This window comes from Peromyscus californicus, unplaced genomic scaffold (genome assembly GCF_007827085.1).
Source record: "Peromyscus californicus insignis strain IS unplaced genomic scaffold, ASM782708v3 Scaffold_7__1_contigs__length_154581171, whole genome shotgun sequence".
In the NCBI taxonomy this organism is placed as follows: Eukaryota; Metazoa; Chordata; class Mammalia; order Rodentia; family Cricetidae; genus Peromyscus; species Peromyscus californicus.
Genome location: NW_026294595.1, coordinates 95,292,400 through 95,311,031, shown reverse-complemented (window position 1 = coordinate 95,311,031; position 18,632 = coordinate 95,292,400). Strand labels below are relative to the sequence as shown.

Here is an 18,632-nt window from a genome sequence, read left to right as displayed (position 1 = left end):
CCCCACATCTCCCAGTGTCCTACTTAGGAGATAAACACTGTTAATGTTTTGTATTTCTGGAAGCTATACCAACATAAGCACATAAAGATCTTTGTCTTTCTTGATTGCATGCGTATCTCATTATGTATTATACTATCATGCATTTAACTTCTCTTATTAATAGACATTGGCGTTGGATTGGGGGTTTTGTTATAACAAAGAACACTAAGATGAACATTTTTTATGGTTAGTTTGCTTCCTTGCTTGTGATAGGTTCTGTTTATGTTGCTCAGGCTGGTCTTGATTTGATCCTTCACCCTCAGCCTTCCAAGTACATGAAATTACAGATGTGCACTACACCTGGTTTATAGTGAACATCCTTGTACAAATTTCTTTGTGTACATAAATGCGTGTATTTGCTATACCAATTCTGAGTACACAGTCTGTTGCTTTACATTTTTGACTGGTGTTGTCACAGTGATTTTTTTTTTTTAAATGTGAAACTAGTTCGTTTTCCCTCTGTCCCTATTGCAATAGTGAGTGACTGCTTCCTAACACTTTTGCAAGCTGTGTAGTTTTTTACTAAACTTCAAATTTCTATCCCTTTTTAAGTGATAGTTAAGCTATGTCTCCTTAATTTGGGGCATTTTTGGAGTGTTCATGATTTCTCTTTCTGTTGAGTATTTGTTTATAAGTCTTGTCATTTTTGCTTATTGTTTTCTTCCTCTGTGGGTTATGTATATTAGTACCTCCAGTTAAAGAAGCAGCTCTTCAGAGACCCTGTTTTCCTCCTTCAGGCATTCCACATACTGGCACTGGGCTTGCTGGAGGAGAAGCAACAGCTTCAGAAAGCTCCTGAAGAAGAAGTGACGTTCGATTTCTACCATAAGGCCTCAAGTATGTGAAAGCATCATTTCCCAACAAACTTGTAGCTTATTGCCAGTTTGTAGTTGAAAGTGTGGACCTTAAACATTTTTATCTGTTAATCCTTAAAATTTAGAAAGCCCTTAAGTGATTTATTTGCCTAGCATGTTTATAATATTTTCCAGTATACTAAGTTGTAAAAATTCCCTACTGCAGCTGTTTTTACTGTATATGTGGTTGTAGTATGTCAGGAGTGAAGTGTTTCTGACTGAAAATGTTGCTTTCTTAATCTTGAAGACTAGGATAGGGTTAGATTAAAATGCTATTACGCTAAGATAGTTTTGTTCAAAGCGCATTCCTGAAACATTAATTATAAAACCAATACTTTAAGCAAAGTAATCACTTTTGTAGTACCTTTATAGATTATTGAAAATACTATTAGCCTTCTTTATATATGAATATAACATGTCTCACGTCAGTATTTCTGCAGTTGTTCTCATATGTGCTTTGTGTAGATAGTGAGCAGAGAGGAAAGGCAGGAGCAGACTATTAAGAATAGCTCTTAGCAGTACAAATGTGTGATGTAGAGGGAGGCTTAAAATAATGTGAGTTTTTCTCATACTCTTGTTTAATTTAGTACTTAATTTTTCATGTAATTGCAGATTCTTCTTTTAAAAAATTAAATGCCAGGTGGTGGTAGCACATGCCTTTAATCCCAGCACTCGAGAGGCAGAGGCAGGTGGATCTCTGAGTTCAAGGCCAGCATGGTATACATAGGGAGTTCCAGGACAGCCAGGGTTACACAGAGAAACCCTATCTGAAAAAACAAAAATAAATAAATAAATAAAAATTAAGGTAATGAAGAGACTGGTTGGCAAACCTCAATTATCATGTGAATGATAGGCACTAAGAGTTATAATTAGTATAAAAATTAGGAAGATAATTTTCTTTTAATATACTTTTTTGTATTTCAAAAAAGGATTGGGAAGTTCAGCCATGAATGCTCAGAATATACAAATGCTTTTGGAAAAACTCAAAGGAATTCCCCAATTAGAAGGCCAGAAGGACATGATTGCATGGATACTCCAGGTATGTTACAAAAGTAAACTGGTTTAATACAGTTATGTGTTGCTTGATGACAAGACCACATTTTGATAAATGCATCATTATGCTATGCATCCTTACTTGAATACCACAGAATATACTAATGCACATCTAAAAAGTTTGTTACTTGATGTGGCCTTGATACAGTCAATAAATTCAATAAAAAAATACAAGATGTATGAGGTTGCTACTCGTAAAACTTTGCATACTGTTTTATTTTTGTAAGTAGAAAGAGCATACTCAAATTATAATGAAAAGAATAGTGTAGAACCTGAAACTAGAGATCAGTGGTAGAATGTGTGTTTAACATGTGTGAGTCCTTGATTCAACCCCAAGAACCATAAATAAATAAAAATTTACAGTACGATACAGTGAGCACATAGAAAGTATATATAAGTAACATTTTGCAGACTGAGCAGGTTATATTTAAGAATATATATACACACACACACACACATACATATATGTATGTTGCAACAATTAATGCAAAAAAGAGGCCATGAATTTGAAAAAGAGCAAGGGAGGGATATTTAGGAAGGTTGGGAGATGGGAAAGGAAAAACAATTTAATTATAATATAATTTCAAAAATAAAAAAGTTCAAAAAGTGACCGTCATTTATTATCATTATCGAATATTATTCACTATATATAATTTTGTAATTCCATGCTATATGTGACCATATATAAAAATTTTCTATTTGCTGATAAAATTCAGCCACTGTGTTCTCTTTCCATTTGTAAAGCCATTTACTATCAATTATCACAACTGTGTGTTTTTTATGCTAGTAATTCATCTTTTTTCTGTTTCTGTGGAGTTGCTTTTACTAATGAAAGATATCTTCAAATATATCATTATCAGTTGCATGGATTTGAGTAGTTGCAATGTGCCATGCTGAATTCAAGACCCCAAGCAGCACAAAGAGCTTGCTTTCATGGTGCATACACCATAGTTGAAGTACAGATAATTTTAAAACAATCATTAAAATAATCCAGTAGAATGAGAGAAGGTTCCCTTGCATAATAAGAGAAGGTCTTTGTCAGAAGATGAAGTTAGAACGGAGACTTGAATCATTCTAGAGCCAATATTCTAAGACTCTAAGAGTATTTCGGGAAGAGGACACCGCAGTACAAGTGTTCAGAAGTGGGAAGAGCAAGCCCAGTATGACTGTAACTGTGAAAGGAGGCAGTGCGGTCAGAGGGTAGCCAGAGGCTACATGTGTTCACTTCACAGGTCGGAATAAAGTGGTATATTTTCATTTTGAGGACATGAATAACAATGTTACTTTAAACTGGGTTTGGTGGTATGCTATGAAATCCCAGTTATTTAGAAGGCTAAGTTAGAAAAATCACTTGAGCCCAGGAGTTAGAGTTCCCATTAAAATTTACAAATAAATCTGTGCTGCACCCTCTCACCCCAGACAAACAGAGAGTCAGACTTAATTAACTCAGCTGATGGCTCCCTAACTAACAGTACTGTTTGTCACAGCCAGGGTCACTTTTTCAGTTTTGTTTTTCTAGTACATATCTAAGTAGCTTAACTCAAAGACACTTAGAGACAAGATAGTTGAATCAGATTAGTGACTTGTCTTTTTGCTCAGTCTAACCAAACTTAATATTTCAACTATTTTCACAGATGTTTGACACAGTGAAGCGATTAAGAGAGAAATCTTCTTTAGTTGTGGCTACCACTTCAGGTTTGGAGTCCATTAAGAGTGATGAGGTAACAGCACTAACAATGTTACATTCATCTCTGTCTTTGAATAAGGACTCACTTTCCTTCTTTAGGAGGAGCTGTTGGTGAAATATGTGAGTTCTGTCCATTTTTATTCCTATGCTTCTGTACTGCACTTAACATATACTGAGTAGGGTGTGTATATCTTACAAAATTAGAGGAACTTGATGCCCAATGGGACTCTGTTAGAAATAGAGCGAGTTCCAGGACAGGCTCTAAAGCTACACCAATAAACCCTGTCTTGAAAAACCAAACAAACAAAAAAATAAAAAACAAAAGAAAGAAATACCCTATTATATTAATTTTAAAAATGCTTTCATGTCTAAAATTAGAGAGTATAATGGTATATCTTAGATTCAGTGAAATTAGATAACGTGTATGTCATGATTTTCCATGTTTTGAATCATATTTTGCTAATATTGAACTAATTAGCTAATATTTATCAAAATATTCTTTTTTGTTTTTATTTTGTCTTGTTTTGTTTTTTGATATTTTTTTGAGATAGGTTCTCTCTGTATAGCACTGGCTGTTCTGTAACTCTATGTAAACCAGACTGGCTTCAAACTCACAGAGATCCACCTGTCTCTGCCTCCCCAGTCCTGGAATTAAAGGCATGTACCACCACATCCATCTTAATTGTTAGAATTTTCTTACTTGAGGTTATTAACTATTTTTCCTAAAAGAAAATGCGCTATACGTAAGTTAGTATATGGTAGAGCATTTGCCTAACATGTGAGAAGGCCTGGGTTAAATCTTCAGTACTTATACTGGGTTAAATCTTCAGTACTTATAGTAGGTCTCTAAGTTATTTTTATCTTCTGGTTTTAATTTTAGTAGTTCACATGCGAATAGAAATTCAGTCATTCAATCTTCTAGATTGTCTAGCTTTTTGGCATATAAGTTTTCAAATTATTCTCTAATGTTCTGGATTTCATTGAGTCTGTTGTACAACATCCTTCATTCTAAATTTGTCTTCAGAATTCTTTCTTTATGTCACATTGGCTAAGGATTTAATAATATTTACTTTTTTAAAGAACCAACTCTTTCTTTAGTTGATTTTATGTATTGTTCATTTAGTCTATTTCATTAATTTCTTACCTAATTTTTAAATGTCTTCCTGTCTCCTGGGTTTTGGATTGGATTAGTATCTGGGTTTGGTATTGGATTGGTATTTTTTTTGTAGAGCCTTGAAGTACATCATTAGATTGTTTATTTATGATCTCACAGGTTTTTTTGTTTTTTGGTTTTTGGTTTTTTTTTTTTTTAAGATTTATTTATTTATTATGTATATAGAAGAGGGTACCAGATCTCATTACAGATGGTTGTGATCCACCATGTGGGTGCTGGGAATTGAACTCAGGACCTCTGGAAGAACAGCCAGTGCTCTTAACCTCTGAGCCATCTCTCCAGCCCAAGGTTTTTGTTTTTTTATATGAGAATTTATAGCAATAAATTTTGTTATTAGGGCTGCCTTGACTATGCCCAAAGGTTCTGGAAGATTGTATTCTCATTTTCATTTAACTCTAGGAATTTTAAATTTTCTTCTCTGGTTTCTTTAACGGCCCACTATTAATTAAAAAATGTAGGGTTTGGGGATTTAGCTCAGTGGTAGAGCACTTGCCTAGCAAGCGCAAGGCCCTTGGTTTGGTCCTCAGCTCTGAAAAAAAAAAAAAAAAGACAAAAACATGTATTGCAGGGCAGGAGAGATGGCTCAGCAGTTAAGAGCACTGGCTGCTCTTCTAGATGACCCGGGTTCAATTCCCAGCATCCACATGGCAGGCAGCTCACAACTGTCTATAACTACAGTTCCAGGGGATATGACAACCTCACACAGACATACATGTAGGCAAAACACCAATGTACATACAAATAAATCATTAAAAAAAAAAGTATTGCTCGCTGGGCAGCAGTGGCGCATGCCTTTAATCCCAGCCACTTGGGAGGCAGAGCCAGGTGGATCTCAAGATCCAGGACAGCCATCAAAACTACACAGAGAAACTCTGTTTTGAAAAACCAAAAAAAAAAAAAAAAAAAAAAAAAGTATGGTTGAGTTTACAAGTATTTTGTAGTTTTTGTACCTTTTCTTGTTCATCTCTACTTTTATTCCATTGTGGTCTGATATGAGGAATTTATTCTGCTGAGCATTGGTGGTGCATGCACCATCCATCCCAGCACGTGGGAGGAGGCAGAAGCAGGTGAATCTCTGTGAGTTCTAGGCCAGCCTCATCTATAGAGAGAGGTCTAGGACAGCCAGAGCTACACAGAGAAACTCTATCTTGAAAAACAAAACAACAGCAACTACAAAAAAAAAAAAAGAATTTATTCGTTTTTTTAAAAATATATTTATTAAGTACTGATTTGTGGCTTATAATGTGATCAGTTTTGGAGACAGTTCCATATGCCACTGAGAAGAGTGAATATCCCCTATCTGTCAGGTGTGTATTCTGTATCCACTGGCTTATGGTGTGTTGTAGCTCTGAGGTTTCTTATTTTTATACTGGAAGACCGATTTAAATATGAGAGTTGGGTATTGAAGCCCCCCACTATTTATTGCTGAAAAAGAACCCATAAAATCTTTTATGCCTTCTAGTGTTAGTTTTATGAAATTAGGGGCTCTTATATTTGGTGCATAAGTGTTTATAATTGTTAAATATTCTTGATGGATTGTTCTTTTGTTAATATATAGTAGCCCTCTTTATCTTTCCTAATTACTTTCTATTTGAAGTCTGCCTTATCAGATATGCTAACTGCTATATCAAATGGGGAATATTCATTCTGGATATTAATTTTTAACAGGAGCTCTTATCTAATTTTGGTGTTACTTAATATTATTCAGATTACTCATGATAAAGAAAAAGCGGAACGGAAGAGAAAAGCTGAAGCTGCCAGGCTGCACCGCCAGAAGATCATGGCCCAGATGTCTGCCTTACAGAAAAACTTCATCGAAGCTCACAGACTCATGTATGACGACAGTACATCGGAAATGTCAGGGAAGGAAGACTCCATTATGGAGGAAGAGAGGTAAAACAAAACATTCTTCTGCAGTCATGTTTTCCTAAAGATACTACAATGGTAACAGCAAAAATAGAAACCAACCCATTATTTTCTATGCATTGGTATTATTAGATACACATTTATATATTACTTTATATATTCTATAGTACTACAGACTGAAAATAAATCCACCACCTGATAGAAGTGATTTATACTGGTTTTTCTTTTGTTTGCTCATTTGGGACAGGGTCATCCTATCTAGTCCATGGTGGTGTTCACTTTGCAGCAGTTCTGCCTCAGCCTCCCCAGTGCTGACAGGACAAGCATGACCTACCACACCAGCATTTTTTTTTTCTTTATACTTAGTTTTTTAAAAAACTTTTTTTTCAGATTTATTTTTATTTTATGTGTATGGGTGTTTTGCCTGCATATATGTCTGTGCATGTATGTGCCTGATGCCCACAGAAGCCAGAGAGGGCACCAACTCCCCTGGAACTGGAATTATAGTTGGTTGTGAGTTGCCATGTTGGAGTCAGGAATTGAACCTGGGTCCTCTGGAAAAGCAGCCAGTGGTTTTCACTGCTGAGCCATCTCTCCAGCCCCCGTATATTTAGTTCTATAGCTTGCTTTGTCCGTATTTTTTATGTTAGCACATGTAGATCTATGCTGTAGACTTTACATCATTCTTTTTCTTTGAATTTCAAGTTTTTTTTTTTTTTTTTTTTTTTTTGGTTTTTCGAGACAGGGTTTCTCTGTGTAGCTTTGCGCCTTTCCTGGAACTCACTTGGTAGTCCAGGCTGGCCTCGAACTCACAGAGATCCGCCTGGCTCTGCCTCCCGAGTGCTGGGATTAAAGGCGTGCGCCACCACCGCCCGGCTGAATTTCAAGTTTTTAAATGTATTCATTTTTACTGCATACATTTTAAGATGTACAACATGGTTTTTTTTGCGGGGGGGGGGGGGGGGCTGCTATTGTTTTTTGTTTTATTGTGTGTGTATATGGAGGTTGGAGGACAACTTGTAGTAGCCATTTAACTCCTTGAATCATATGGGTACCAGGGATTAACTCAGGTCATCAGGCTTGGTGGCAAGCACTTTTCTTGCTGAACCATCTTGCTAGCTATGGTGGTGTTTTCATATACATAAAAATACTGAAATAATTATTTCATCAAGCAGCTACTTCATGTACTTCATATAGCAGGCTTTTTCTATAGGCCACCAGCCTATAAATAATGACATGGAGACTTACTAATTATGAAAGTTCAGCCTTAGCTTAGGCATGTTCCACTAGCTCTTATAACTTAAATTAACCCACATTTTAAAATCTATGTTCTTTTACATGGCTTGATTACCTTTACTCTGTACTGCCCATCCTGCTTCCTCCGTGTCTGGCTGGTGACTCTGCCTTTCTTCTCTCCACTGCCCCCCCCAGGCCTTCCTGTCCCTAGAAGTCCCACCTAACCTCTTGCTGCCTAGCTATTGGCCATTCAGCTCTTTATTAAACCAATCACAGTGACATATCTTCACACAGTGTAAAGGAATATTCTGCAACATTTCCCTTTTTTTGTCTAAATAAAAAGGAAAGGTTTTAATTCTAACACAATAAAACTATAAACCGTAAGAACAATTCTGACATAAGAATTACATTCACAATGTCCAGTACATTTGTATTTGGCAAATTCAGAGAAAATACGCTATTATCTATCCTCTCTTGATGAGTCCAAAGTTTTGTACCTAATTTACTTTTTATCATGACTAAGGAAAACTGTAACTATATGTTTTCAACCCTATCAAAGATCTAAGAAGGATATAATATTACCCGAGTAAACAGGAAGTACAGAGCAAGCAACTTCCAAAGCTATGAGAAATAACAGAAGCAGCTGGCTGCGTGCACAGTTACCCAAGGTTCCTCTGCAATGTTGGGGTATCCATCTTGGGCCTACAGGCCTAGAATATCTGACAGACTTTTTTGTAAAGTAGGAATTTTGAAGAACTGTCCCCACCTTGTCTTGGCAAAGTTTGGCAATTTTGCTCCTTTTTGTCCTGTTGTCCAGTTTGTACAGCATACTGCCAGCAGTCGAGGCAAGGGCAATTTCTTGCCCAAATGGCTAGCTTTGCCCCAATGAAAGCAATCTCCGTAAAGAGGTTCTTTGGTACCTGTCATCCTTTTATGAAGTAGATTGGTGCTGCCAGGAGCAGATGTGTCTCACTGTCATGAAAGCCTTATGTTATTAAAACATTTTAAATGCCATATTCTTTTTTTTTTTAAAGATTTATTTATTTATTTATTTATTTTGTATACAGCATGTATGACCAGAAGAGGGCACCAGATCTCATTACAGATGGTTGTGAGCCACCATGTGGTTGCTGGGAGTTGAACTCAAGACCTCTGGAAGAGCAGTCAGTGCTCTTAACCTCTGAGCCATCTCTCCAGCCCTTAAATGCCATATTCTATAGGTCTCAAAAGTGTTTGAAGAACACCTATCTATCTAAAATATATCTCTGTATGACCTTGAAAACATACCTAACATGACTGTAAGTTTGATTGTTATAGATGACTATTAACCTTTTTTTTTATTATTATCCTAAATAGCTTTCAAGGATTTTCAAATGGGCTGCATAGGTACAATACCTTAAACAAGTGTAGAAACATATACACAGTATAACTAAAGTAACCTTAAATTTGTATCAATATACAAAAATCCATACTAATGTAAAATATTTGAGACTAGTGGTTATTCAAAAGTAGACTCAACAATCCACCCCTTTATCCCATCATTTCTATAATATATCCTCCTTTTTTCCCTTCAGAAAGAGATCCCTGAATCTAAACTCCTTTTTCTGATTTTTTTCCTGACCATGACCAATACCAACTTGTAACCAATCCCCCTAAATGATGACAAACATCCATAACCCATCAAATGACCAAAAACTACCCACCCCACCTCTTGGGAATGTAGGCATCATGTTCTCTAGATTGCTTCCTGATGTCTGGGGGCAATAGCATCACTGGGGGACCCTGAAAAAACTGAGATAATGATCAAGTCCGAGATAAACTAGCCATAGCATTTGTCCAGTCTCTGTGCAATGGGAAAATGCAAGACTTACCTGTAGTCCTGACTAGAGTAGTGTGTGAGGCTGGACCATCTCAGCCAGGAGCCTTGAAGCTGTTCTGGATGTAGAACTTTGAGGAAACTGCAGCAGAGACACTCTGAGAGGCTGGATCGCCTGGTCACCCATGTTATTGGTGCCTGGTCCCCTTGCTCTGAAAACACACAAACTTTCAAAGGTAACATACATATCTGCACAAGTATGAACTATGCATTGTACACAAGCCAGCCAAAGATGATTTTTGTTTGCTTGTTTTATGTTTGAGCAGGTAAAATGTATGTCATCTGTCTTGTAGTTTTTCTAAGTTTATTTCTTTATGTCAGTAGCCAGGATTTTCAGGGGGTCTTCCCTGATCAAACCTGATCTCTATCAATCTTGAATGAATCCACAGCCTTTCATTTTCTGTGAAAACAAAAGCATAATCTGAGGGGCCCCTGACAGAGGGGATAGGATCTATTCCTGGTGCATGAACTGGCTGTTTGGAGTCCAGTGCCTATGGTGGGATACCTTGTACAGCCTTGATGCAGTGGAGAGGGGCTTGGACCTGTCTCAGATGAATGTGCCAGGCTTTGCTGACTCCCCATAGGAGGCCATACCTTTTCAGAGGATGAGATGGGGGGGTAAGGCTGGAGGTGGGAAGCGGGAGGAGGAATGGGGGGGGAATCTGTGGTGGGTATGTAGAATGAATAAAAAAATTTCTTAATAAAAAAAATTAGCTAAAAAAACCAAACAAAAAAACCCAAAAGCAAGCCGGGTGGTGGTGGCGCACGCCTTTAATCCCAGCACTCGGGAGGCAGAGCCAGGTGGATCTCTGTGAGTTCAAGGCCAGCATGGGCTACCAAGTGAGTCCCAGGAAAGGCACAAAGCTACACAGAGAAACCCTGTCTCGAAAAACCAAAAAACCCAAAAGCATAATCTTCTCCCCAAAGCAATAAAAATGACTTCCATTTTAAAGTTAAGGCATTCCTAAAGTATCTAGGCTGGTTTAATTCAGAAGTCCCTTCCACAATCTAGTGTGTCTCAGCAGCTGTCATTTTCTGTTCATTAGTATAAAAACAAATTAAAATTAACAAAGTACCATATAAGGTTCAAACTCACTGTGTTATATTTTCCAGCCTTATGTGGCTTGTTTTTTTTGTATTACTCCTTTTTGAAGATTTTATTATTTTTAAACTATTTTTTTTAATGACTGTCTATACCTGTTTTCTTTTCTTTCTTTAGCATCTAAGCACATTTTTAAACATACTGCACCTTCTTAGAGGTTTTTTGTTTCTGGACATGGCTTTACTAAGCATTTGCAATGTTCTCTGACCATGTGAGACAAATCTTACTCTGCCATTTCAGCTGCTGTGTGGCTCAGCTTTGTGCTGGCTGCTGGCTGCTGGCTGCTAGCCATGCCATCAAGCACCAGCCTGTCTGAGAAGACTGCAGGACTAGGAAGATAGATCTGGCTCCTTGTCCAGAACTTTTCTTAGTTTTCTCAGGCCCTGTGCTGATACATGTGGCCAGACATTGGGTGCTATGTGTAACAGGCTTTTTCTTTGGGCTTCCAGCTTATAAATAATGACATGGAGACTTATTAATTATAAAAGCTTGGCCTTAACTTAGGCTTGTTTCACTAACTCTTATAACTTAAATTAACCCATATTTTAAAATCTACGTTCTTCTACATGGCTTGGTTACCATTACTCTGTACTGCCCATCCTGCTTCCTCCATTTCTGGCTGGTGACTCCGTCTTTGTTCTTCCTAGAAGTCCTGCCTAACATCTTCCTGCCTAGCTATTGGCCATTCAACTCTTTATTAAACCAATCACAGTGACACATCTTCACAAGTCTAAAGGAATATTCCACAGCAACTTCGTGTAGTTATTGTTTTCAGTAAGAGGACCCGAAACAGCTATAATCTTTGTGCTCTCCGTAACATCTGTAGGTTTGCTCCTTCTGCATGCCTGTAAATATGTGCCCTTTGACTTCCGTTCCCTCATTTCTTTTTTAAATAAATTCTTTGACAGTTTCATACATGTATATCATTCATTCTGATCATAGTCATCCTTCCTCCTTCCTTTATCCTTCTTTTACTATTTATGAATGTACAATCTGCCATGGTGTGGCTATATGTATTTTGTCTGCTTTGTAAGGTTTAAGATGCTTCCTTTTCCCCTCATTAGTTTGTCAGAGAATTCTCACATGTACTTCCTTCTGTCATGCCGGTAGTTCTCCCAGGGCAGAATTGAACAAATATTTTAATTTAATTTAATTAACTTATTTATTTTTGAGATAGTGTCTCACTATGTAGCCTTGACTGTCCTGGAAGTCACTCTGTAGACCAGACTGGCCTCCGACTCACAGAGATCCGCCTGCTTCTGCCTGGGATTAAAGGTGTGCACCACCACAGCGGGCTAGGTTAAAATTTTAGCAGATGCTTCACGTTGTCTTTCCAGGTGACTGTCAGTTTTGACTCCTCCTAGTGTATGGACATGGTTCATTCCCACCAAATACAATGTATGGGCTAGGAGTGAAGCTCAGTGGTAGAGTGCTGGTTCAGCATACACGAGGCCCTGAGTTCAGTCCCTCGGACCGTACACTACAAAGGAAACATTGTCTGGTTGCTAGTTAGTGCAAGGATGAACTCTCATAACGTTTGCTGACTTTTTACATTTCGTCTACTGCCAAATGCCTGTTACTATCTTTTGCCTATTTTTGTGGAGGCCTTTGCTCCTTTTTGTCTTCCTGATTTATAATCTTTAAACATTATTTCCCATATTTTCTCCTTCTTTCTTTAACATTATAAGGGTTTGCCATAAAAGTTCTCAATGAAGCCAGGCATTATGGTGCATGCTTTAATCCCAGCACTTGAGAGGCAGAGGCAGAGGCAGGGCTGCCATAAGTGCAGGGCTGCTCTGAATGCCATAGTGAGTTTCCTATCAGTCTGAGCTACATAGTGAAACCCCATGAAACTCTCAACAAAGAAAAAAACTTCAAAAGCAAAAGACATTTCCAATGTTGACGAAGGCAGATTTCTTAATCTCTTAAATTTTAATTTTTTTTGTCTTAATGCCTTTTTTATTTACTATTTTAATTATAGTTATATTTTCTTGTTGAAAATCAAATGGTTGAGGTAAATCTAAAGTTCCTTTGGGTACTTGACCAAATCCTTTCGGTCTTCTGTGGTTATACGTTTTATATGCATAACCCTGCATTCAAGAGGTTAAAAGAAAGATCGAAAGTTCAAGGCTAGTTTGAGCTACAGTGGGTTGGAGACTAGCCTGAGCTACACGTTTTGTCCCCAAAACCAAAAAAGCTTTATGTATCAGAATTTTTTATTATACTATTTTATGCAAATATATATAGTCACAAAATTATGTGATTTTTATCTTATTCTGCTTTTTGTTTTGTTTGCTTCAATGATACATACTTAGTATATCTCTAAGGATATCGGGCTGCATGTTACTACCGTTGAGCAGTACCCTTTGAAAACTGTAATCTTTTATATTATGTTAATTCACTTACACTGATGAGCCTTTGAGTTATTTATAGTTCACTGAGTGATGAATCATATTTTAGGGAGCTTCTTGTATAATTTTGCAGGCTTCTGAGGTCAGGTTACCTGTGTTAGTTATATCTTGGTCTTACTACTTACTAATGATGAGTTCCTAGGTCTGTCTCTTAGTATCTCTAGGCCTCAGTTTCTCCCTCTGGGAAAATGGAGGTAATTATAGTACTTACTTCATATGTTTATTATAAGAATTAAGTGAAAAAAATATAAAATATGTGAAACAGCATAACAATCAAACCATTATAAATGGTTGCTTTTATTTGTATTGTATTATCAGGTATATCTGTAAATCCTAAAGATTGCTACATTATTAAAATTTATTAAGATTTAAATGTTTGTAGTTTTAATAGCTACTAAAATAGAATTAGAAGCCTAACTGTCTAATGAGAGGGATTGGATAAAACTATTATGGTACAGTAACAAGAATAGCACTAGGCAGCTATTTCAAGTGTTTCTGAGTAAATCCTAATTCATGACAAAATAACAAAGGTATAAATGAGTAAGGCAACATTTAAGTGAATAAATCTCTCTATATATAACATGATGTTGTTTGTACAAAATGTGTATTATAAATAGAAAACACACTGGGTAGAAATAAACAAGGTAACTAGTGGTTACATTGTCGATGCAATGCTTTTTATTCTCTTAATATTTTTCTATATTTTATAGAATTTCTTTGATATCTGTACTACATATTTATTATTAAAAAAAGAAATGGCCCCACTTTTGTTGATATAGTAAATTAAATAGAATCATAATATACATACTATTCTGTGATGTATTTCTTTGTGCACTTAGAACAAACTGAATTTTCTAGTTAGAAAATTAACTACTTAAAGCCAGAAAATTCAGAGTGGATTTTTAAAGGTAATATTGATAAATATAATTTTTATTTTTATTTACTTACTTAAAAAATCTACTAAAATGTAAAGACAATGTAAAAACATATGTCCTCATTTCTGGTTGTTTCTTTTGGTAGCACTCCAGCCGTCAGTGACCACTCTAGAATTGCTCTGGGTCCTAAACGGGGTCCAGCTGTTACTGAAAAGGAGGTGCTGACATGCATCCTCTGCCAAGAAGAACAAGAGGTGAAACTAGAAAACAATGCCATGGTATTATCAGCCTGTGTCCAGAAATCCACAGCCTTAACCCAACACAGGGGGAAACCCATAGACCTCTCAGGGGGTATGTATCGCTTGCTTAATCTAATTTCAGCCATTTCTTTTCCTGCCTAATTCTATGTGATTAGAATAAAAATAAACATTGAAAGAGGTTTAGCAGTGAGGTTGTATGTAAATCTGTTTGGTTAGATCACATATTCATATGTGAAGTAGATTAGGTTCTTACATGCCACATTGACTACTTGGCTTTTTTATTAGTTTTTATTTTTGTTAGTTCTTGGTCACATTGCTCAATCCATCTACTTTTGGCTTTATTTTTATCTTGCTGAACCATTTGAAAGTAGATTGCAGGCCTCATAACACTTCATCTCTAGGTATTTCTGAATGCATTTCCCAAATCTGAGGAGTCTATTATATACATACATACATACATACATACATACATACATACATACATACACATACACACACACACACACACACATATAATCTTTATTTCTATAACTATTCTCAAAATGTCTTCAGTGGGGTGGCATATTTTTAAAATAAAGAGCTAAACATATTTGATGAAGTTTTTTTTACTGGGCATGGTGGCTCATGCCTGTAATCCCAGCACATGGAGAACTTAGGCAGGAAAATTGCCGTTAGATGGAATTGAGCCTGGCCTACATACTGAGTTCAAGACCAGCCCAAGCTACACATTGAGACAATGTCTCAAAAACAAAGCAAAATAAAAGTTTGTTTTAGTTGTTTTAATATAGACTATTCTCTTGCCCCTTTTTTCATGATAATAACTGTTTTGATGAATGCAGACTAATAATCTTATCCAATGTCTCACAGTGTGAATTTATCTTTCTGCCTTATGATTAGATTGATATTAAACATTTACTTTATAAAATTTTAATTAGGTAACACATCATACTTATCAGAAGTTAGCTGCTTTGTTTTTTAAATTCCCTTGAAGTAATGATGAGGATAATAAACTAACATTTATTAGTATTTACCATGTTCCAGTCACTGATTAAATCCTGTATTTGCTTACTTAATCCTCACAACAATCTTGAGCATTAGATACCATCTTATAAATGAAGGAACTGAGGCAGAGGCCTTAACTGGCCTCAGGCCATGAGTAGTGCAATGATATCATAATTTGATGTCCCTGCTCTAGGGTTTTTTTGGTTTTTTGGTTTTTTTAACCCTCTCTTAAAATTATCATTTATAGTGGCTAGAGAGGTGGCTCAGCAGTGAAGGGCACTTGCTGCTCTTGCAGAGGACCTGGGTCTCCATGATGTCTCCCAACTGTCTGCAACTCTAGTTGCAGAGGATCCAGTGTCCTCTTCTGGCCTTCTTGGGAACCAGGCACACACATAGTGCACAGACACACATGCAGGCAAACACTCATATAAAAATAAATCTTCTTTATAAGTTGTCATGTATTCAAATTATTCTTTAAAATTACTAAGGCACATTTGTTCTTGAAGCAGAGAAAAGCAATATAATCACCAATATAATGCAGCTTAAACCTACTACTGTTCAGAATTACAGTGTGAATGAATATAGAGTTGTTAATCCATACAGATTTCAGAATCTAACGTGATGGCCTTGCTGCCTTCCACCTTTTTTCTTATGATTAAGAAAATATATACTGCTGTCGTTGTTATACTTAGACCCTCTTAAGAAATAAAGCTTGTAATCAGAACTTTAGATCTGAAAACTTTTTCCTCCACTCCCACCTCCTTAACACTCTAGAAAACATAAGAACCTACCTCTTAATTGTGTCTTTCTGAACCAGAAACCCTGGACCCTCTTTTCATGGATCCAGACCTTGCACATGGAACTTATACAGGAAGCTGTGGTCATGTAATGCATGCAGTATGCTGGCAGAAGTAAGTTGTCTCTCTGACATGTTCTTGAAAGAGACTAGGAACATTGACATTCACTAGACTTCACAAAAAGGCATGTTTTCTCATGTCTTCTTTCTGTATTTCTTACTGGAATAATTAAAGCAATTTTAATTACTAATCCTTTTTGCATGATACTAATTATATTTCTATTTATTGTAAGCGTTAGAAGTTGATGTTTAAAGTTCCCAGCTTAGCCGGGCGGTGGTGGCGCACGCCTTTAATCCCAGCCCTTGGGAGGCAGAGCCAGGCGGATCTCTGTGAGTTCGAGGCCAGCCTGGGCTACCAAGTGAGTTCCAGGAAAGGCGCAAAGCTACACAGGGAAACCCTGTCTCGAAAAAAAAAAAAAAAAAAAAAACTTCCCAGCTTAATGTTTTCAGAGGTTAGAAGTATAGTCTGGTAATATAGCATGTACTTGACACGCACAGTGTGCGCCTGGCTCAGTTCCCAGCACTGAAAATGCACTTGCTTTTCACAAATGGATGGTCTTAGCACTGTCTGCTGCTAGTCACGTAAGAAAAGCAATAAGCTTTATGTAAAAAATTACCAAAACTTAGGCCAAGGTGGTGGTGGCACATGCCTGTAATACCAGCACCTGGGAAGCAGAGGCAGGTGGATCTCTGTGAGTTCGAGGCCAGCCTGGGCTACAGAATGAGTTCCAGGAAAGGCACAAAGCTACACAGAGAAACCCTGTCTCGAAAAAACAAACAAACAAAAAATTTTACCAAAACTTAGGCCAAGGTGGTGGTGGCACATGCCTCTAATACCAGCACATGGGAGGCAGAGGCAGGTGGATCTCTGTGAGTTTTCAGGCCAGCCTGGTCTACAGAGCAAGTTCCAGGACAGCCAGGGCTGTTACACAGAGAAACCCTGTCTCAAAAAAAAAAACAAAAAGAAAAAAAAGCCAAAACACTAAAAAGTATCTTTGCAGCTGCGTGGTGATGGCATATGCCTTTAATCCCAGCACCGGGGAGACAGAGGCAGTGGACCTCTGAGTTCAAAGCCAGCCTGGTCTACAGAGCCAGTTCCAGGACAGCCAGAGATATACAGAGAAGTTCTGTATTGAAAACAAACAAACAAAAATAAGAAGTATCTTTACAATATGATAAATTCTAGTTTTATCTTGAGAAAAATTTCAAAATGTAATTTCTGATAGGTATTTTTTTTGTATAGTTTACTCATTTGCCATCAGATTAAGAGCATAATTTTCATTTGAAAGCCCTCAGTGCTGTAGATGACCATTGGGAGTCTCTAGTTATGTCCACTTGCTGTTAAGGCAGGGGACAAGTTAAGATCAAATTTGTATCTGCTGTAATGTATTTTCCAAAATACCCAAAATGGAATTCTGTTTTTTCTAGAATTATAATATGTGTTTTTGCATATAAGTTCTAAAGATACTTATTAAGTCCAAAATTCTAGCCCTTTTTTTTAGAGTAGATCAAAGCCACGTGAGTTGTTGTAAGTGGACCTCCGTCTTGACTTTGCAGGTATTTTGAAGCTGTACAGCTAAGCTCTCAGCAGCGCATTCATGTTGACCTGTTTGACTTGGAGAGTGGAGAGTACCTGTGCCCTCTCTGCAAGTCTCTGTGCAACACGGTCATCCCCATCATTCCTGTGCAGCCACAGAAGATCAACAGGTGCGTTTGTTTTAACCTTGGTTCAGGTACTTGCTTTCAAGCTGTCCTTAACTTTTAACTTGCTTTTTTGCCAGATTACTGGCTTCCTTTTTCTTACAGGAATTAATATGATTCTTAGTCCATCGCTTGCATTGTGCTTTCAACTGAGATTAAAAGCTCAGTTTTGATGTCGAAGAGAACTAGGATGTCCATTTACTTAAGGCAGTGTGTTATGCACTTGTCTTCCACCCACTATTAAAGCAGTAAAACCCCAAAGATCCAAGTCCTCTTGGAGAGCTGTACAGAAAGTTAATGATAAAAATAAATAAAAGCATTCATTACATTGATCATATCTTTGAATAATGTGTGAACATTTAAAATTTAAAATAGTGTGTATTCTGGCAATCTATTAATGCAATTTAACAGGCATCACTAATTTTTAATAATTTTTAGAACATTTCATTATATACTTCCATATTCTTACTATTGTGCTGATGATAACAAAATTGTTATCTTAGCCAGGTGTGGTGGTACACACCTTTAATGCCAGTACTTAGGAGACTGAGGCAAGAAGATCTCTGAGTTTGATGCCTCCCTAGTCTGTGTAGCAGGTTACAGGCTAACAAAGGCTAGATAGTGAGACCCTGTCTAAGAA

General features: G+C 37.0%; 1 protein-coding gene across 1 annotated transcript in view; it reads left to right on the top strand.

Moving 5' to 3' along the window:
- Ubr1 (ubiquitin protein ligase E3 component n-recognin 1) overlaps nt 1-18,632 on the top strand; it is a 135,229-nt gene that overhangs the window by 75,188 nt on the left and 41,409 nt on the right. Inside the window, exons 26-32 of the mRNA XM_052726086.1 lie at nt 777-876; nt 1,823-1,932; nt 3,581-3,667; nt 6,516-6,700; nt 14,319-14,524; nt 16,253-16,346; nt 17,849-17,998. Coding sequence (XP_052582046.1) covers nt 777-876; nt 1,823-1,932; nt 3,581-3,667; nt 6,516-6,700; nt 14,319-14,524; nt 16,253-16,346; nt 17,849-17,998 — 932 coding nt within the window. The remainder of the gene's footprint in view (nt 1-776; nt 877-1,822; nt 1,933-3,580; nt 3,668-6,515; nt 6,701-14,318; nt 14,525-16,252; nt 16,347-17,848; nt 17,999-18,632) is intronic.